Below are 22888 nucleotides of genomic sequence, written 5' to 3' on the forward strand. Positions count from 1 at the left end.
TTCGCCTAGTGATAATTTCGCCTAACGTTGAGCTCTCAGGAACGGATTAATAGCGTTAGGCGAGGGTCCACTGTAGTGACTAAAAATAAAACTTCTGAACTATCAAACATAAACAAGAGTATATACTCTACTTAAGTCAATGTACTGTAACTGTAGCAGGGCACCTACTGGATTAACTCACATATGACTGTAAAAGTATACAAAAAACAAATCGAAAGAAGAAAAACCTATATTTCCAGCTCTTATTTTCTTGATTTAATTTTACATTTAAATATTAACTCAAACTGACCTCAATGATGAAAGATTAATGCCTTTTGTAAACCTCAGATGATCAGCCAGCTTGCCCGGTGTGGCCACCAAGATGTCATTGTGCGAATGATTGCCACAACAGTCTTCACAAACCAAAGCTTCTTGTTCCTTCTTAAAAGTTTTTTGCCCAACTGCTAAACCAACCTTTAGGTTGCTCGCTTTTATATACGTCAGGAAGACTTTGTAAATCTTAAATAAATATACAATATTAAATTTCCAAGTAAAAATTACAAGAATTATACACATATACAGAATTATTATTTTTATTCAGTCATTAAAGTTTAACTAAGTTAAAAATCATCTATCAATTATTGAGGTTCAGGGTTACCAAAGTAATCACTGAAAGATGTTTGTTTAACTCGTAAACGGTCCAAACGTATATATATGTTCACTACCGTACTGCCCCAACTTTTTTGAGAAAAAAAAAACATTGTTGTTTTTTAATAGGAAAAAAGAGCATATGGTACCCAGGCATCCCCAATTATTTTAATATGGTGCACAGTGAGTGCTCACACCCATTCTCACATGTCTAGGCGACTCAGGCTTATCGTGGCAATGTTAAATGTAGGACACATAAAACGTATACAATGGACCCTCGCATAGCGCTATTAATCCGTTCCTGAGAGCTCAATGTTATGCGAAATTATCGTTATGCGAATTAATTTTCCCCATAAGAAATAATGGAAATCAAATTAATCTGTGCAAGACACCCAAAAGTATGAAAAAAAAAATTTTACCACATGAAATATTAATTTTAATACACACAAACTGACGAAGACATACACAGTTACATGACACTTACCTTTATTGAAGATCTGGTGATGACTGATGGGATGGGAGGAGGGGAGAGTGTGGATGGTCTTAGTGTTTAGAAGGGGAATCCCCTTCCATTAGGACTTGAAGTGTCAAGTCCTTTTCCGGGGTTACTTCCTTTCTTCTTTTAATGCCACTAGGACCAGCTTGAGTCACTGGACCTCTGTCGCACAACATATCTGTCCAGAGAGGCCTGTACCTCTCGTTCCTTTATGACTTTCCTAAAGTGTTTCACAACATTGTCAGTGTAATAGTCACCAGCACAGCTTGCAATAGCTGTGTGAGGGTGATTTTCATCCATAAAGTTTTGCACTTTAAGCCACATTGCACACATTTCCTTAATCTTTGAAGTAGGCAACTTCCTCAATTTCTCTCTCCCCTCCTCCGGAGCAGTTTCCTCAGGTCTGGCCTCTTGCTGTTGAAAATGATCTAGCAGCTCATCAGTGGTTAGTTCTTCAGTGTCCTCCTCCACCAACTCTTCCACATCCTCCCCACTAACCTCACCAATATGAGCAATAGTTCCAGGCATTTTTTCCTGTTCATCTGGGCGTTAGTTGACTGTTGTGGGTCGCATCCTGGGGGACAAGATTAAGGACCACAATGGAAATAAGTTAGACAGTCCTCGATGATGCACTGACTTTCTTGGGATATCCTGGGGGCAAACCCTCCGGGGTTAATCGTTTCTCGGTAATTGTTTCACGTTAAGCCACACCAACAACACTCTCTCCACATCTTCGAGTAATACAGCTGATGGTGGTGCAGCAACAACAGCTGACTGTGGTGCAGCAACAGCTGACCATGGTGCAGCAGTTGTGGTGCAGCAACAGCTGACCATGGTGCAGCAGCAGCTGTGGTGCAGCAACAGCTGACCATGGTGCAGCAGCAGCTGTGGTGCAGCAACAGCTGACCATGGTGCAGCAGCAGCTGTGGTGCAGCAACAGCTGACCATGGTGCAGCAGCAGCTGTGGTGCAGCAACAGCTGACCATGGTGCAGCAACAGCTGACCATGGTGCAGCAGCAGCTGTGGTGCAGCAACAGCTGACCATGGTGCAGCAACAGCTGACCATGGTGCAGCAGCAGCTGTGGTGCAGCAACAGCTGACCATGGTGCAGCAGCAGCTGTGGTGCAGCAACAGCTGACCATGGTGCAGCAGCAGCTGTGGTGCAGCAACAGCTGACCATGGTGCAGCAGCAGCTGTGGTGCAGCAACAGCTGACTGGTCCAATAGCAGCTGACCGTGGTGCAGCATCAGCTGACTGGTCCAGTAACAGCTGACTGTGGTGCAGCAACAGCTGACTGGTCCAATAACAGCTGACTGGTCCAATAACAGCTGACCGTGGTGCAGCAGCAGCTGACTGTGGTACTATAGTATTTATCGCCCTTTTTACTACAGGGTTGGCACTAGAAGCTTTCTTTGGGCCCATGGTGGCTTATTTAGCAGTTACAAGCACTATAAATAATGGAATAATACAAAATGTATCGAATGTATGCATGCAACCAGCCACCCTGGCTTGTAAACAATGACGGCAAGGTAGGCGTTCAGGCTGGACGGACAGGTTCGGGACAGATTTGGGACGAGTCATGTTCAGAAACGGCTGATGGTGGTGCAACAGCAGCTGACTGATCCAGCAACAGCTGACTGGTCCTGCAACAGCTGACTGGTCCAGCAACAGCTGACTGGTCCAGCAACAGCTGACTGGTCCAGCAACAGCTGATTGGTCCAGCAACAGCTGACTGGTCCAGCAACAGCTGACTGGTCCAGCAACAGCTGACTGGTCCAGCAACAGCTGAACATGGTGCAGCAGCAGCTGACTGATCCAGCAACAGCTGACTGGTCCAGCAACAGCTGATCGTGGTGCAGCAGCAACTGACTGATCCAGCAACAGCTGACTGGTCCAGCAACAGCTGATCGTGGTGTAGCAGCAGCTGACTGATCCAGCAACAGCTGACTGGTCCAGCAACAGCTGATTGTGGTGCAGCAGCAGCTGACTGATCCAGCAACAGCTGACTGGTCCAGCAACAGCTGATCGTGGTGCAGCAGCAGCTGACTGATCCAGCAACAGCTGACTGATCCAGCAACAGCTGATCATGGTGCAGCAGCAGCTGACTGATCCAGCAACAGCTGACTGGTCCAGCAACAGCTGATCGTGGTGCAGCAACCGCTGACTGATCCAGCAACAGCTGATCGTGGTGCAGCAGCAACTGACTGATCCAGCAACAGCTGACTGGTCCAGCAACAGCTGATCATGGTGCAGCAGCAGCTGACTGATCCAGCAAAAGCTGATCGTGGTGCAGCAGCAGCTGACTGATCCAGCAAAAGCTGACTAGTCCAGCAACAGCTGACTGGTCCAGCAACAGCTGACCTTGGCACAGCAGCAGCTGACTGTGGTATGATAGTATTTCTCACCCTTTTTACCACAGGGTTAGCACTAGAAGCTTTCTTGGGGCCCATGGTCACTTATTTTGCAGATGAAATCCCCCAAAATGCTGTAATAATACGATTGTATGCTTGGATGTTACCGCGGAGGCTGGCTTGTAAACAATGCCACCAGCGGAACATGTGAGGCTGGCTCAGGCCGCACATTAGACTCGTCTCGGACGAATAGCGTTGAGCGAGTTTTTTAACGGTATGTGAGGCAAAATTTTAGTGATAAAATGTATCGGTATGCGGATTTAACGTTATGTGATGCCAACGGTATGCGAGGGTCCACTGTATATACGTTTAGGGCACTAGCAGTAAAAATGTATATGTACGTTTGGACCGTTTACGGGTTAACACAGTTAAATAAACCTATTCATTACAAGTCACATTGAGGGCAAATTTTTAGGTCTTCACCTTGACTGCAACCTTAAAGTTCACACCCACATTCAACATATAGCCAAGAAGGTCTCCAAAACTTTAGGCATTCTTTAAAAAATATGGTACTATGTATTCCAAACAGTACTAATTACACTATACCAGTTTTCTAATCAAACCTTATCTCACCTATGGTATCTGTGCATGATTTGATTTTTAGGAGCATCAACTTGATATATATATATATATATATATATATATATATATATATATATATATATATATATATATATATATATATATATATATATATATATATATATATATATATATATATATATATATATATATATATATATATATATATATATATATATATATATATATAATATATATATATATATATATATAATATATATATATATATATATATATATATATATATATATATATATATATATATATATATATATATATATATTTATTTATATATATATTTTTTTTTTTTTTTTTTTTTTCAACAAGTCGGCCGTCTCCCACCGAGGCAGGGTGACCCAAAAAAGAAAGAAAATCCCCAAAAAGAAAATACTTTCATCATCATTCAACACTTTCACCACACTCGCACATTATCACTGTTTTTGCAGAGGTGCTCAGAATACAACAGTCTAGAAGCATACACATATAAAGATACACAACATATCCCTCCAAACTGCCAATATCCCAAACCCCTCCTTTAAAGTGCAGGCATTGTACTTCCCATTTCCAGGACTCAAGTCCGACTATATGAAAATAACCGGTTTCCCTGAATCCCTTCACTAAATATTACCCTGCTCACACTCCAACAGATCGTCAGGTCCCAAGTACCATTCGTCTCCATTCACTCCTATCTAACACGCTCACGCACGCTTGCTGGAAGTCCAAGCCCCTTACCCACAAAACCTCCTTTACCCCCTCTCTCCAACCCTTTCGAGGACGACCCCTACCCCGCCTTCCTTCCCCTATAGATTTATATGCTTTCCATGTCATTCTACTTTGATCCATTCTCTCTAAATGACCAAACCACCTCAACAACCCTTCTTCTGCCCTCTGACTAATACTTTTATTAACTCCACACCTTCTCCTAATTTCCACACTCCGAATTTTCTGCATAATATTTACACCACACATTGCCCTTAAACAGGACATCTCCACTGCCTCCAACCGTCTCCTCGCTGCTGCATTTACCACCCAAGCTTCACATCCATATAAGAGTGTTGGTACTACTATACTTTCATACATTCCCTTCTTTGCCTCAATAGATAACGTTTTTTGACTCCACATATACCTCAACGCACCACTCACCTTTTTTCCCTCATCAATTCTATGATTAACCTCATCCTTCATAAATCCATCCGCCGACACGTCAACTCCCAAGTATCTGAAAACATTCACTTCTTCCATACTCCTCCTCCCCAATTTGATATCCAATTTTTCTTTATCTAAATCATTTGAAACCCTCATCACCTTACTCTTTTCTATGTTCACTTTCAACTTTCTACCTTTACACACATTCTCAAACTCATCCACTAGCCTTCGTAATTTTTCTTTAGAATCTCCCATAAGCACAGTATCATCAGCAAAAAGTAACTGTGTCAATTCCCATTTTGAATTTGATTCCTCATAATTTAATCCCACCCCTCTCCCGAACACCCTAGCATTTACTTCTTTTACAACCCCATATATAAATATATTAAACAACCATGGTGACATTACACATCCCTGTCTAAGACCTACTTTTACCGGGAAGTATTCTTTTTCTGTCTCATAAACACGCTAGATAACAGGGATATCTTGCTACTCCTACTTACACTTTGGTCACACTTCACAGACACGCACATGCATATATATATACATACATCGAGGTTTTTCTCCTTTTTCTAAATAGCTCTTGTTCCTCTTTATTTCTTCTATTGTCCATGGGGAATTGGAAAAGAATCTTTCCTCCGTAAGCCATGCGTGTCGTATGAGGCGACTAAAATGCCGGGAGCAATGGGCTAGTAACCCCTTCTCCTGTAGACATTTACTAAAAAAGAGAAGAAGAAAAACTTTATAAAACTGGGATGCTTAAATGTGCGTGGATGTAGTGCGGATGACAAGAAACAGATGATTGCTGATGTTATGAATAAAAAGAAGTTGGATGTCCTGGCCCTAAGCGAAACAAAGCTGAAGGGGGTAGGGGAGTTTCGGTGGGGGGAAATAAATGGGATTAAATCTGGAGTATCTGAGAGAGTTAGAGCAAAGGAAGGGATAGCAGTAATGTTGAATGATCAGTTATGGAAGGAGAAAAGAGAATATGAATGTGTAAATTCAAGAATTATGTGGATTAAAGTAAAGGTTGGATGCGAGAAGTGGGTCATAATAAGCGTGCATGCACCTGGAGAAGAGAGGAATGCAGAGGAGAGAGAGAGATTTTGGGAGATGTTAAGTGAATGTATAGGAGCCTTTGAACCAAGTGAGAGAGTAATTGTGGTAGGGGACCTGAATGCTAAAGTAGGAGAAACTTTTAGAGAGGGTGTGGTAGGTAAGTTTGGGGTGCCAGGTGTAAATGATAATGGGAGCCCTTTGATTGAACTTTGTATAGAAAGGGGTTTAGTTATAGGTAATACATATTTTAAGAAAAAGAGGATAAATAAGTATACAAGATATGATGTAGGGCGAAATGACAGTAGTTTGTTGGATTATGTATTGGTAGATAAAAGACTGTTGAGTAGACTTCAGGATGTACATGTTTATAGAGGGGCCACAGATATATCAGATCACTTTCTAGTTGTAGCTACACTGAGAGTAAAAGGTAGATGGGATACAAGGAGAATAGAAGCATCAGGGAAGAGAGAGGTGAAGGTTTATAAACTAAAAGAGGAGGCAGTTAGGGTAAGATATAAACAGCTACTGGAGGATAGATGGGCTAATGAGAGCATAGGCAATGGGGTCGAAGAGGTATGGGGTAGGTTTAAAAATGTAGTGTTAGTGTTCAGCAGAAGTTTGTGGTTACAGGAAAGTGGGTGCGGGAGGGAAGAGGAGCGATTGGTGGAATGATGATGTAAAGAGAGTAGTAAGGGAGAAAAAGTTAGCATATGAGAAGTTTTTACAAAGTAGAAGTGATGCAAGGAGGGAAGAGTATATGGAGAAAGAGAGAGGTTAAGAGAGTGGTGAAGCAATGTAAAAAGAGAGCAAATGAGAGAGTGGGTGAGATGTTATCAACAAATTTTGTTGAAAATAAGAAAAAGTTTTGGAGTGAGATTAACAAGTTAAGGAAGCCTAGAGAACAAATGGATTTGTCAGTTAAAAATAGGAGAGGAGAGTTATTAAATGGAGAGTTAGAGGTATTGGGAAGATGGAGGGAATATTTTGAGGAATTGTTAAATGTTGATGAAGATAGGGAAGCTGTGATTTCGTGTATAGGGCAAGGAGGAATAACATCTTGTAGGAGTGAGGAAGAGCCAGTTGTGAGTGTGAGGGAAGTTCGTGAGGCAGTAGGTAAAATGAAAGGGGGTAAGGCAGCCGGGATTGATGGGATAAAGATAGAAATGTTAAAAGCAGGTGGGGATATAGTTTTGGAGTGGTTGGTGCAATTATTTAATAAATGTATGGAAGAGGGTAAGGTACCTAGGGATTGGCAGAGAGCATGCATAGTTCCTTTGTATAAAGGCAAAGGGGATAAAAGAGAGTGGAAAAATTATAGGGGGATAAGTCTGTTGAGTATACCTGGCAAAGTGTATGGTAGAGTTATTATTGAAAGAATTAAGAGTAAGACGGAGAATAGGATAGCAGATGAACAAGGAGGCTTTAGGAAAGGTAGGGGGTGTGTGGACCTGGTGTTTACAGTGAAACATATAAGTGAACAGTATTTAGATAAGGCTAAAGAAGTCTTTGTGGCATTTATGGATTTGGAAAAGGCGTATGACAGGGTGGATAGGGGGCAATGTGGCAGATGTTGAAGGTGTATGGTGTAGGAGGTAGGTTACTGAAAGCAGTGAAGAGTTTTTACGAGGATAGTGAGGCTCAAGTTAGAGTATGTAGGAAAGAGGGAAATTATTTCCCAGTAAAAGTAGGCCTTAGACAAGGATGTGTGATGTCACTGTGGTTGTTTAATATACAGTGGACCCCCGCATAACGATTACCTCCGAATGTGACCAATTATGTAAGTGTATTTATGTAAGTGCGTTTGTACGTGTATGTTTGGGGGTCTGAAATGGACTAATCTACTTCACAATATTTCTTATGGGAACAAATTCGGTTAGTACTGGCACCTGAACATACTTCTGGAGTGAAAAAATATCGTTAACCGGGGGTCCACTGTATTTATAGATGGGGTTGTAAGAGAAGTAAATGCGAGGGTCTTGGAAAGAGGCGTGGAGTTAAAAGATAAAGAATCACACATAAAGTGGGAGTTGTCACAGTTGCTCTTTGCTGATGACACTGTGCTCTTGGGAGATTCTGAAGAGAAGTTGCAGAGATTGGTGGATGAATTTGGTAGGGTGTGCAAAAGAAGAAAATTAAAAGTGAATACAGGAAAGAGTAAGGTTATGAGGATAACAAAAAGATTAGGTGATGAAAGATTGGATATCAGATTGGAGGGAGAGAGTATGGAGGAGGTGAATGTATTCAGATATTTGGGAGTGGACGTGTCAGCGGATGGGTCTATGAAAGATAAGGTGAATCATAGAACTGATGAGGGGAAAAGGGTGAGTGGTGCACTTAGGAGTCTGTGGAGACAAAGAACTTTGTCCTTGGAGGCAAAGAGGGGAATGTATGAGAGTATAGTTTTACCAACGCTCTTATATGGGTGTGAAGCATGGGAGATGAATGTTGCAGCGAGGAGAAGGCTGGAGGCAGTGGAGATGTCATGTCTGAGAGCAATGTGTGGTGTGAATATAATGCAGAGAATTCGTAGTTTGGAAGTTAGGAGGAGGTGCGGGATTACCAAAACTGTTGTCCAGAGGGCTGAGGAAGGGTTGTTGAGGTGGTTCGGACATGTGGAGAGAATGGAGCGAAACAGAATAACTTCAAGAGTGTATCAGTCTGTAGTGGAAGGAAGGCGGGGTAGGGGTCGGACTAGGAAAGGTTGGAGGGAGGGGGTAAAGGAGGTTTTGCGTGTGAAGGGCTTGGACTTCCAGCAGGCATGCGTGAGCGTGTTTGATAGGAGTGAATGGAGACAAATGGTTTTTAATACTTGACGTGCTGTTGGAGTGTGAGCAAAGTAACATTTATGAAGGGGTTCAGGGAAACCGGCAGGCCGGACTTGAGTCCTGGAGATGGGAAGTACAGTGCCTGCACTCTGAAGGAGGGGTGTTAATGTTGCAGTTTAAAAACTGTAGTGTAAAGCACCCTTCTGGCAAGACAGTGATGGAGTGAATGATGGTGAAAGTTTTTCTTTTTCGGGCCACCCTGCCTTGGTGGGAATCGGCCAGTGTGATAATAAAAATAAAAAATATTCTCCCTCTCTTCTACACACCCTAACCTGAGCCTCACTATCCTCATAAAAGCTCTTTACAGCATTTAGTAACTTACCACCTATTCCATATACTTGCAACATCTGCCACATTGCTCCTCTATCCACTCTATCATATGCCTTTTCTAAATCCATAAATGCAATAAAAACTTCCCTACCTTTATCTAAATACTGTTCACATATATGCTTCAATGTAAACACTTGATCTATACATCCCCTACCCACTCTGAAGCCTCCCTGTTCATCCACAATAATCCTACATTCTGTCTTACCTCTTAATTCTTTCAATTATAACCCTACTGTATACTTTTCCTGGCATACTCAGTAAACTTATATATATATATATATATATATATGATGGATTTATGAAGGATGAGGTTAATCATATAATTGATGAGGGAAAAAAGGTAAGTGGTGCGTTGAGGTATATGTGGAGTCAAAAAACATTATCTATGGAGGCAAAGAAGGGAATGTATGAAAGTATAGTAGTACCAACACTCTGATATGGATGTGAAGCTTGGGTGGTAAATGCAGCAGCGAGGAGACGGTTGGAGGCAGTGGAGATGTCCTGTCTAAGGGCAATGTGTGGTGTAAATATTATGCAGAAAATTCGGAGTGTGGAAATTAGGAGAAGGTGTGGAGTTAATAAAAGCATTAGTCAGAGGGCAGAAGAGGGGTTGTTGAGGTGGTTTGGTCATTTAGAGAGAATGGATCAAAGTAGAATGACATGGAAAGCATATAAATCTATAGGGGAAGGAAAGAGGGGTAGGGGTCGTCCTCGAAAGGGTTGGAAAGAGGGGGTAAAGGAGGTTTTGTGGGCGAGGGGCTTGGACTTCCAGCAAGCGTGCATGAGCGTGTTAGATAGGAGTGAATGGAGACGAATGATACTTGGGACCTGACGATCTGTTGGAGTGTGAGCAGGGTAATATTTAGTGAAGGGATTCAGGGAAACCGGTTATTTTCATATAGTCGGACTTGAGTCCTGGAAATGGGAAGTACAATGCCTGCACTTTAAAGGAGGGGTTTGGGATATTGGCAGTTTGGAGGGATATGTTGTGTATCTTTATATGTGTATGCTTCTAGACTGTTGTATTCTGAGCACCTCTGCAAAAGCAGTGATAATGTGTGAGTGTGGTGAAAGTGTTGAATGATGAAAGTATTTTCTTTTTTGGGGATTTTTTCTTTTTTTGGGTCACCCTGCCTCGGTGGGAGACGGCCGACTTGTTGAAAAAAAAAAAAATTGTAAAATATAAATATAAATATAAATATAAATATATATATATATATATATATATATATATATATATATATATATATATATATATATATATACATGTATATATATATATATATATATATATATATATATATATATATATATATATATATATATATATATATATACACATATATATATATATATATATATATATATATATATATATATATATATATATATATATATATACAATAATATCACAGTAAAGAGGTGATATCAGAATATGAAAAACAACCACTCTGAAAGAAAAGAGAAATTCCAAGCGCTTTCGTGACTACTCACATTATCAAGGAACTATGAAAGTAAAGCATCCAAGGAAGCTATATAAGGGGTCTGGCCGGCACCTCACTATCAAATCCCACAACGGTTTAAACACCTGACGCGTGCCGACCCAACTTGGATAGGTCCTTGGCACAACTCACCCCACAAACTGAGGTGAGTTGTGCCAAGGACCTATCCAAGTTGGGTCGGCACGCGTCAGGTGTTTAAACCGTTGTGGGATTTGATAGTGAGGTGCCGGCCAGACCCCTTATATAGCTTCCTTGGATGCTTTACTTTCATAGTTCCTTGATAATGTGAGTAGTCACGAAAGCGCTTGGAATTTCTCTATTCTTTCAGAGTGGTTGTTTTGCATATATAGATATATATATATATACATATATATATATATATATATATAAATATATATATATATATATACAATATATATATATATATATATATATATATATATATATATATATATACATATATATATACATATATACATATATACATATATACATATATACATATATACATACATACATACATACATACATACATACATACATACATACATACATACATACATACATACTTAGAACACAACAGTAAAACAATATTCATTCAAATAAAACATCAAATATAACAAAAGTACAAATTAATAATGACCAACTTGTTTAAAGAATATACACTTTCTTAGTTAAAATAACTTAAAAATTATATTGATTATGACTAGTACAGTACCTGTATAGCTAGCTCCTGTACAGGTAAAATAACCAGAGCCTGTATTCTTGGTACTGTTCTACCAGTGAGTGCTTGGATTATTGGCAGAACATAAGCGAGAGTCTTTCCACTACCTGTAGGAGCTGATACGCATATATCACGTGGCCTATATCTGCAAGAAACAAAGACAGGTTAACACATTTGGTAAAGCATTAAATCTATCTGAATATCTTTTATGGACCTGTCTGCCTAATCTTTAATATTGATTTTACACTATACTAACTTCAACAAGTAACTCTACTCACCAAATTTTAGAGTATCATCAATTAACCAAATTTAACCATTCATAATTAACCCTTTGACTGTTTTGGTTGTATATACATGTATACGTCTCACGAGCCACTGTTTTTGACGTATATATACTCATAAATTCTAGCGGCTTCAAATCAAGCAGGAGAAAGCTGGTAGGCCCACATGTGAGAGAATGGGTCTGTGTGGTCAGTGTGCACCATATAAAAAAAAATCCTGCAGCACGCAGTGCACAATGAGAAAAAAAAACTTGGACCGTTTTTTAACTAAAATGCCGACTTTGTGGAGTATTTTTGTATAGTATTTATGGTTGTACACTATTCTCGTTTTCTTGGTCTCATTTGATAGAATGGAAAACATATTATAGAAATAGAGGTGATTTTGATTGGTTTTGCTATAAAAAGAACCTTGAAATGGAGTTCAAAGAAGGGGAAATGTTTAATTTTTGCCGATGTTCAAAAGTGAACAAATGATGTCATTTTCCAATAAGAGTCCAACTAGCCATTCTAATATGCAGTCATGAATGGGTCGACATTATTTATACAATTACAATATCGCAGTAGTCGGCATAACAGTAAATCTCCTATTTTTTGTTAGAAGAAAAATTCAAATTAGAAAGCAAGAGTAATATCAGAGGGGCCTGGAGACATGACTGATGAACAAATAAAATGTTATTTTAGAGCCAGGAACGTGTGCATTGTTCATTCTGGACCCTATTTTGAAATTGCCATATTTTTTAATTTTCGTGAAATTGGCCAAATTGCAAATTTCTGACCACGTTTTTGGGTAGTTGAAATCAGTAAATGGGCAGTTTCTTGTACTCAATCGATAGAAAAAATGGAGTTCTAAAGAAATAGCTATGAGTTTGGTTGACTGGAACAATGGAATTAGCCGAAAATAGGGCTCAAAGTGGGCGAAAGTGCCAATTCGTAAATATCACCGAGGTCGCTAACTTCGCAAGAGCGTAATCCCGTCAGTTTTCCATCAAATTTCATTCTTTGGTGTCATTACAATCGAGAAAAGATTCTCTATCATTTCATAAGAAAAAATAATTTTTTTTTTTTAAATTTTGCAACACCTCAGGATTTGGGGTTGCGACAGTCAAGGGGTTAAAATACAGTGGTACCTAGGGACACGAACTTATTTCATTCCAGAAGGCTGTTCGAGTGGTGATACCAAATGAATTTGTTCCCATAAGGAATAATATAAATTAGATTAATCCGTTTCAGACCCCCAAAAATACACTTACAAAATTACATACTTACATAAATACGTACACTTACATAATTGTTCGCATTTGGAGCTGTTTGTATCCCGAGGTACAACTGTATAGTATTAGCACTTTTTTTTTTATGATCCATACTGTAGTTATACATTCAAATTTATTATTTTGAATTTGCTCTTATTATAACAGGTACACAATTTAAAGCAATAAGATTCAGAAGAAAGCCATTAATTATATTATTATTATAATAAAAAAAGAAGCGCTAAGCCACAAGGACTATACAGCACTATTAATTATAAAAATGCATTTCGGCCAAACAAATAAGGCATATACATACTAATTCTGCCTAGACCTAGTAAATAATTTCAAGTCAGTGCAGCTTGGGTAATTTATTACACTCATGACCTTTGATACACTTTTATACCTGTGGCATGCAAAGAGTACGTAACCTTTATTCGGCGCATGTACACACCCTCATTGAAATGCTACCTCCGCCAACCAGCAAACCAGGTGCTAAGGGTTGATGATGGGGCCCCATCATTCAATCAGTGCCCAGGTTCTAGCCAATGAGAAGATGGCTTTGGCAATCACAGAGGTGTTGTGGGTACCACACACCTGTCTGCCCTTATCATTCCCATTCTAGAGCTGGTTGAAGCACGGTCTGCTTTCTATGGGCTTCTATTTTGCCTTGCTTACCGTGGAGTGCACTAATACCTATTGCTGTACATAGTGTATATAGTGTACATACTTCTGTTCTTACTTGGTGAAGGATAATATAAGTCAAAAGTTTTTCTGCTGTGATTATTTTGCTCCCTTTACACCCAGGATAACAGGCCTTTGGATTCCTGGGTTGTAATAATACCTTTGATGAGTTTCACGAGTCTTTTTACTCCTGGAGCCCAGCCATGGACCAGGCTCATAAGCACAATGAGCCAGGATGCAAATAAAGAATTGGTCAACAACAAATAAATTACATTGATTCAATGACCTACATTTGATGGAGTGATTGAATTGAGGTGGTAAAATCCAAGCATGAGAATTGACAGACAGCTAATGAATATATTATTTATGTGAAATTTAATAAGAGCTTTATAAAATACGTATTAGTAAAGATGTTGGCAAATAGGGAACTTTTGGCATTTTCATGCAGAAAGTTCCAACTTTTTGGGCCTTTTATCTGCATGGAATTTTTTTTGAACATGTTAAGTTGTACATGTGGAATGTCAAAGAGATACCTGTTGCTTCTTTGTGCCCATGTGTTCTGGTTAATGTTTGAAATGAGTGTCATGCAGACACTGCACTCGGTAAAAGTGTGAATATTTTGTACATTAACCCTTTGAGGGTCAGTCACGTACAAGTACGTCATTGCAGCCAGGGTCGGTCATGTACTTGTATGCCTAAATTCTAGCACCTTCAAATCTGGTGGAAGAAAGCTGGCAGGTCTACATATGAAAGAATGGGTCTGTGTGGTCAGTGTGCGCAGTATAAAAAAAAAAATCCTTAAGCACGCTGTGCATAATGAGAAAAAAAACTCCGACCATGTTTTTGGTTTAAAACAGCTACTTTCTAGTGTGTTTTTGTATAGTATTTATTGTTGTATTCTTGTTTCCATGGTCTCATTTGATAGAATGGAAGATATAGTACAGAAATAGAAATGATTTTGATTGGTTTCACGATGACAAGTAACCTTGAAATTGAGCTCAAAGTAGCGAAAATGATCGATTTTTGCTGATGTTCAAGAGTAAACAAATCAAGCTACACATCCAATACACGTCAAATGGCGAGTCTAATATTCTTTCACAAGCGTGCTGATATTATTTATACCATTTCTACACTAATGCAGTAGTCTGCATAACAGTACATCTTCTATTTTTTGTCAGAATAAAAATCCAAAGTGGAAAGCTAGAGAGATGTAAGAGGGGCCTGGGGACGTGACTAACGAACAGAGATAATGTTATTTTAGTGACAGGAATGTCTGTCTTGTTTATTCTGGATGCTATTTGGAAATTGGCATCTTTTGAAATTTGTGTGAAATTGGCAAAATTTCCAAATTCTGACCACTTTATTGGATAGTTGAAATCGGTAAGTGGGTGGTTTCTTGTACTCATTCGATAGAAAAATGGAGTTCTAGCGAAATAGTTAATATTTTTGTCACCTAGTACACTGGAATTGGCCGAAAATAGGGCTCAAAGTGGGCGAAACCGCCAATACATAAACATCATCGAGACCGCTAACTTCACGAGAGCATAATTCCGTAAGTTTTCCATCAAATTTCATACTTTTGGTGTCATTATGATAGGGAAAGATTCTCTATCATTTCATAAGAAAAAATCATTTTTTTTTCCGAAAAATTTTCGACTCTGAGAACAAGTTTAGGAGAGGGCCTCTCTACCCTGAAAGGGTTAAGCAAATTTAAACTTTTGAATAAGGTTGCTGGGTGCTCCATCAAGCCAGAATGAGTGATTATTCTGGGAGCTGATTTTTTCCCAAGTAATAACATTAGCTGTTGTTGCTCCCCATGCACAGATACCATAGGTGATGTATAGATTAGAGTAGTATAAAGCAGGGATATTTGGGGAACATAATAGTGTATTTTTGAGAGAATTCCCACTGTTTGGGAATTATTTTTAGAAATATTCTAGATCTGTGATTTGAATTTATGTTTATCTTTATGTTCAAATGAACACCTCTTGCTTTGTTTCCAAACATTATATATGTCTTATCAATTTGTTAGTGATAAGAGTAGACATTTTTAGCAAATCTGACATTTACTGTGTTGCTGAGTGCAGCCAGATCAAGATTTGAAATGACAAAAGGTGTGTCCTTAGCAAATAGAATTAGTTTAAGTCCCTGTAAACCATCTGGAAGGCCACTGATGTAGATTAGAAATAGCAGATAGCCCAGACACTACCTTGTGGAGCTCCTATGTTGATCAATCAGGTTGTTGAACAACACTCATCAGTGGTCACAGGTTAATGTCTGTCGCTCAAGTAACATTTCATGTATGAGAGAGATGTCCACTTATTCTATAATGTTCTAATTTGAGTAGCAGAATGTCATGGTCTACTGTATCAAAGGCACTCTTGAGGGTCATAAAGAGTTTACATTGGATATTCATTATTGTCAAAAGAGGAACAGATACAGCTGAGAATTTTTATTACTGCATCATTGGTATTTTGTCCCAGCCTGAAGTCAAACTAACATGGATTTAAGGATATTATATTTAGTTATTAAGTTATATATCTGTTTATATATTACTTTTTTTTTCAAAGATTTTAGACAGTAAAGGCAAGTTTGAAATTGGCCTGTAATTGCTGACTTCTGTTAGGTCACCACTTTTGTAGATAGGTACAATACATAAAAGCAAGACTATATTTCAATGATCAAACATAAAACAAAAACCACCAAGAACAATAGGGAAGAATATACATGTATATAAAACACCCATTCACATTTTAGTGTCACCATTTCTTTTCACAATCTTGTTTGTAAAAAAAAAAAGTTTGCTTAAAAGGATGAGGTGCTTTTTATTTATAGGAAAAGAAATGTTTGATGTATTTATTGTAAGTTATATTTACTCTTTTTTTTTTTTGACAAAAAAAAAAAATGAATACAGATGCAGTAGATAAGGGGCTGTAACAGTTCCATAAAGACCAGGTTAATATAAAATATTTTTCACTTTCAACTACTCCCTGAAATGTGAATGACCATGGTTAACAAAACAAAATTATCACACACCAACTCGACTTACCTCATGGACAGAGAACTAGCACTGGCGAGAATTTCAGGAATAACAGCATTTTGTACAGGGAAGAATTTTTCAATTTTCTGCTCTTCTAGAATTTTCTTAAGTGATTCATTTAGTCCTTGAACAGAAGTTATGGATGTACTATCAGCATGAAGATCTCTACTGATAACTGTAGGCTGGGCCAACCACTGTGGTAGTGTTCGATGCAACTGATTTGTAGTTACACAATCAGGAAATACAGAAGAAATATGTTGAAATAAAGAGACCATATGAAAAAATATTGCAAGAAATAACTAAATATATATATATATATATATATATATATATATATATATATATATATATATATATATATATATATATATATATATATATATATATATATATATATATATGTATATATATTTTTTATTTTATTATCACACTGGCCGATTCCCACCATGGCAGGTGAGTGGTGCGGTGAGGTATATGTGGAGTCAAAAAACGTTATCTATGGAGGCAAAGAAGGGAATGTATGAAAGTATAGTAGTACCAACACTCTTATATGGATGTGAAGCTTGGGTGGTAAATGCAGCAGCGAGGAGACGGTTGGAGGCAGTGGAGATGTCCTGTCTAAGGGCAATGTGTGGTGTAAATATTATGCAGAAAATTCGGAGTGTGGAAATTAGGAGAAGGTGTGGAGTTAATAAAAGCATTAGTCGGAGGGCAGAAGAGGGGTTGTTGAAGTGGTTTGGTCATTTAGAGAGAATGGATCGAAGTAGAATGACATGGAAAGCATATAAATCTATAGGGGAAGGAAGGCGGGGTAGGGGTCGTCCTCGAAAGGGTTGGAAAGAGGGGGTAAAGGAGATTTTGTGGGCGAGGGGCTTGGACTTCCAGCAAGCGTGCATGAGCGTGTTAGATAGGAGTGAATGGAGACGAATGATACTTGGGACCTGACGATCTGTAGGAGTGTGAGCAGGGTAATATTTAGTGAAGGGATTCAGGGAAACCGGTTATTTTCATATAGTCGGACTTGAGTCCTGGAAATGGGAAGTACAATGCCTGCACTTTAAAGGAGGGGTTTGGGATATTGGCAGTTTGGAGGGATATGTTGTGTATCTTTATACGTATATGCTTCTAAGCTGTTGTATTCTGAGCACCTCTGCAAAAGCAGTGATAATGTGTGAGTGTGGTAAAAGTGGTGAATGATGATGAAAGTATTTTCTTTTTGGGGATTTTCTTTCTTTTTTGGGTCACCCTGCCTCGGTGGGAGACGGCCGACTTGTTGAAAAAAAAAAAAAATTATATATATATATATATATATTTTATTTTATTATTTTTATTTTATTATCACACTGGCCGATTCCCACCAAGGCAGGGTGGCCCGAAAAAGAAAAACTTTCACCATCATTCACTTGAGTGAATGAGTGAGTGATATATATATATACATGTATATATATATATATATATATATATATATATATATATATATATATATATATATATATATATATATATATATATATATATATATATATATATATATATATTATTTTTATTTTATTATCACACTGGCCGATTCCCACCAAGGCAGGGTGGCCCGAAAAAGAAAAACTTTTCACCATCATTCACTCCATCACTGTCTTGCCAGAAGGGTGCTTTACACTACAGTTTTTAAACTGCAACATTAACACCCCTCCTTCAGAGTGCAGGCACTGTACTTCCCATCTCCAGGACTCAAGTCCGGCCTGCCGGTTTCCCTGAACCCCTTCATAAATGTTACTTTGCTCACACTCCAACAGCACGTCAAGTATTAAAAACCATTTGTCTCCATTCATTCCTATCAAACACGCTCATGCATACCTGCTGGAAGTCCAAGCCCCTCGCACACAAAACCTCCTTTACCCCCTCTCTCCAACCTTTCCTAGGCCGACCCCTACCCCGCCTTCCTTCCACTACAGACTGATACACTCTTGAAGTCATTCTGTTTCGCTCCATTCTCTCTACATGTCTGAACCACCTCATATATATATATATATATATATATATATATATATATATATATATATATATATACAGTGGACCCCCGCTTAACGATCACCTCCAAATGCGACCAATTATGTAAGTGTATTTATGTAAGTGCGTTTGTACGTGTATGTTTGGGGGTCTGAAATGGACTAATCTACTTCACAATATTCCTTATGGGAAAAAATTCGGTCAGTACTGGCACCTGAACATACTACTGGAATGAAAAAAGTTCGTTAACCGGGGGTCCACTGTATGTATGTATATATATATATATATATATATATATATATATATATATATATATATATATATATATATAAACAGTTAAGCACTACTAATGCAAAGGAAAGGAGGCCCAGTCTCCTATCCCAATAGATAGTACTGTATGTATACTGTACTAAATTTAACAAATTAAGTTTTATTAAATAATTTAAAGAAAAATTCTCATAAAACTAATTACTGTACAGCACATAAACCCTTAATATAATAGACTTATAAGTGAGAGCAAGTGGCTGGTAATGGAAACTGTGCAGGGCAAGTGTTATAAAGGAGTCTTGGGTATGTGATTAGTGAACAGAGGAAAGGTTGCTGTAGTGGCTGGAATGCCTTTAGTGTTTATTTTGGACTCTTTAAATTGGAATTTGTTGAATTTTGTGTAAAACTGGCCAAATTCCTAAACTGAGTAATTTATAGGATAGCTCTGGTAATTAAATGGGCAGTTTCTTGTGCTCAATCAGTGAAATGGATGGCATACTTGCAAAATGGCCAAGAATAGAGTCAGTTACAGCAATAGAATTGGCCTAAAATAGGCCTCAATATGGATAAAATTGCAGATGCATCAATTGAAACTAAACTGCCAACTTCACAACTGCATATTTTCCTCATATTTTGCAATTTTGTTGGCATTACTTTCAGAAAAAGATTTTCAACCACTTCAGAAGATAGTTATTACTATTTTTGAAAAATCACAAGTCAGCACGTTCTGGTGGCCTGGAGGCCTGGTAGCTAAAGCTCCTGCTTCACACACGGAGGGCCCGGATTCGATTCCCAGTGGGTGGAAACATTTTGACGCGTTTCCTTACACCTGTTGTCCTGTTCACCTAGCAGTAAGTAGGTACCTGGGTGTTAGTCGACTGGTGTGGGTCACATCCTGGGGGACAAGATTGAGGACCCCAATGGAAATAAGTTAGACAGTCCTTAATGACGCACTGACTTTCTTGGGTTATCCTGGGTGGCTAACCCTCAAGGGTTAAAAATCTGAACAAAATCTTATCTTATCTTAATTACAGGGATCACAACAGTGAAAAGTTTAAGTAGTAACGTCCACCAAAGCAGAAAAACAGACAATGGCATAAGCTGATCAAGTGGTAGTTCAGACACACTTTAAGCAGAGATTCTTTATTTCCCAATACATGTACATACACAGTAAGTGTCCTTGGGAAGTGTCCTTGGCCCAACCAAATGCATCACAACTACTCAAACCCACACTATTTGCAGATGACACTACATACGTCTTCTCTCACCCGAGCCCAGTCATGCTAGCCAATATTGTTAATACTGAATTACAGAAAATATCTACCTGGATGAGGACTAACAAACTTACTCTCAACATTGACAAAACCTACTTCATTCAGTTTGGTAACAGAGCTACAGATGCCCCTCTTAACATAATGATAAACGGATCACCTATCACAAAGCTCACAAAGGGAAAATTCTTAGGAATCCACCTTGATAATAGACTCAAATTTCAAACACACATTCAACAAATTTCCCCCCAAAACTTCCAAGACCGTAGGCATACTATCGAAGATACGGTACGTACTATGTTCCACAGTCAGCCCTCCTGGCCCTATATCACTCATTTACCCCTATCTCACCTATGGAATTTGTGCATGGGGCTCAACAACAATAAACCATCTCAGACCATTAATTACCCAACAAACGGCTGCAGTCAGAATAATAACAAATTCCCACTACATGCAGCACACTCCACCAATATTCAAAACTCTAAACCTACTCACCATGCAAAAACATCCATACCTATTATTGTACCTACTACATACATAGAACACTTAACTCGGATATAAACCCTCCCCTCAAACGTCTCCTTCCCAACCTCAACAGAACACATGAGCATAACACAAGGCACAGATCACTCTTTGATATTCCACGTGTCCATCTCACACTATGCAAAAACTCAATGCACATAAAAGGCCCAAAAATCTGGAATTCATTACCTGTGAATATAAAAGAAACACTGTCTGTTTATAAATTCAAGTCTCTACTTAAAAATCACTTACTCACCCACAACCAAATAAATACTGAATCTGTGTTTAATCTGTGACCCAATCAAACTTTGTTATTTTTAATTACATTATCTAACAGAATACTCCATTCTACTGAATGTACAGCAACACAGTAAATGACCATATGACCTGTCTTTGAAATACTCATTTGTGCTTAATTGTTAACTGTTTACAACAATGTTTACCACTGAATATATCATTGCTTAGTTAATCTTAAGTTAATTTTAAGCCTGCCCATAATGCTCTGCATACAAGGGGCTTTGGCATGTTACACTTAACCCTTTGACTGTCGCAACCCCCAATCCTGAGGTGTCTCTGGGTGTTGCAAAATTTCAAAAAAAAAAAAATTATTTTTTCTTATGAAATGATAGAGAATCTTTTCCCGATTGTAAAGACACCAAAAAACGAAATTTGATGGAAAATTGACGGAATTACGCTCTCGCGAAGTTAGCGACCTCGGCGATATTTACAAATCGGCAATTTCGCCCACTCTGAGCCCTATTTTCGGCTAGTTCCATTATTCCAGTCAACCAAACTCATAGCTATTTCTTCAGAACTCCATTTTTTCCATCGATTGAGTACAAGAAACTGCCCATTTACCGATTTCAACTACCCAATAACATGGTCAGAAATTTTCAATTTGGCCAATTTTACGAAGATTAAAAAATATGACAATTTCAAAATAAGGACCAGAATGAACAATGCAGACATTCCTGGCTCTAAAATAACATTTTCTTTGTTCATCAGTCATGTCTCCAGGCCCCTCTGATATTACTCGTTTTTTATTTAGAAATTTTATTCAAACAAAAAATAGAAGATTTACTGTTATGAAGACTACTGCAATACTGTAATAATTGTAAAAATTACATCAATCCATTCATGACTGCATATTAGAATGGCTATTTGGACATTTATTGGACAATGACATCATTTGTTTACTTTTGAACATCGGCAAAAATCAAACATTTCCTGTACTTTGTGCTCCATTTCCAGGTTCTTTTTATAGTAAAATTAATCAAAATCACCTCTATTTCTATAATATAGTTTCCATTTTATCAAATGAGACCAAGAAAACGAGAATACAACCACAAATACTAAACGAAAATAGACCACAAAGTCGGCATTTTAATTTAAAAAAAAAAAACGGTCAGAGTTTTTTTTTTCTCATTATGCACTGTGTGCTCCAGGATTTTTTTTATATGGTGCACACTGACCACACAGACCCATTCTCTCACATGTGGGCTTACCAGCTTTCTCCTGCCTGATTTGAAGCCGCTAGAATTTATGAGTACAGTGGACCCCCCGGTTAACGATTTTAATCCGTGCAAGAGGGATAATTGTTATGCGAAATAATCGTTATGCGAATGAATTTTCCCCATAAGAAATAATGGAAATAAAATTAATCCGTGCAAGACGCCCAAAAGTATGAAAAAAAATTTTTTTTACCACATGAAATGTTAATTTTAATACACACAAACTGAAAAAGGCATGCACAATTACATGACACTTACTTTTATTGAAGATCTGGTGATGATTGATGGGATGGGAGGAGGGGAGAGCATTATCTTCTTACTGTTTAGAAGGGGAATCCCCTTCCATTAGGACTTGAGGTAGT

At 38.3% G+C, this 22888-nt stretch overlaps 1 protein-coding gene across 1 annotated transcript in view; it reads right to left on the reverse strand.

Moving 5' to 3' along the window:
- The window catches only part of Dbp73D (putative ATP-dependent RNA helicase Dbp73D), a 54619-nt gene that overhangs the window by 15874 nt on the left and 15857 nt on the right, over nucleotides 1-22888 (reverse strand). The window contains exons 3-5 of the mRNA XM_053790747.2: nucleotides 16961-17166; nucleotides 11697-11847; nucleotides 290-498 (exon numbers count right to left, since the gene is read on the reverse strand). Of these exons, the coding sequence (XP_053646722.1) occupies nucleotides 290-498; nucleotides 11697-11847; nucleotides 16961-17166 (566 nt within the window). The remainder of the gene's footprint in view (nucleotides 1-289; nucleotides 499-11696; nucleotides 11848-16960; nucleotides 17167-22888) is intronic.

Source organism: Cherax quadricarinatus, chromosome 88 (genome assembly GCF_038502225.1).
Source record: "Cherax quadricarinatus isolate ZL_2023a chromosome 88, ASM3850222v1, whole genome shotgun sequence".
NCBI classification, from domain to species: Eukaryota; Metazoa; Arthropoda; class Malacostraca; order Decapoda; family Parastacidae; genus Cherax; species Cherax quadricarinatus.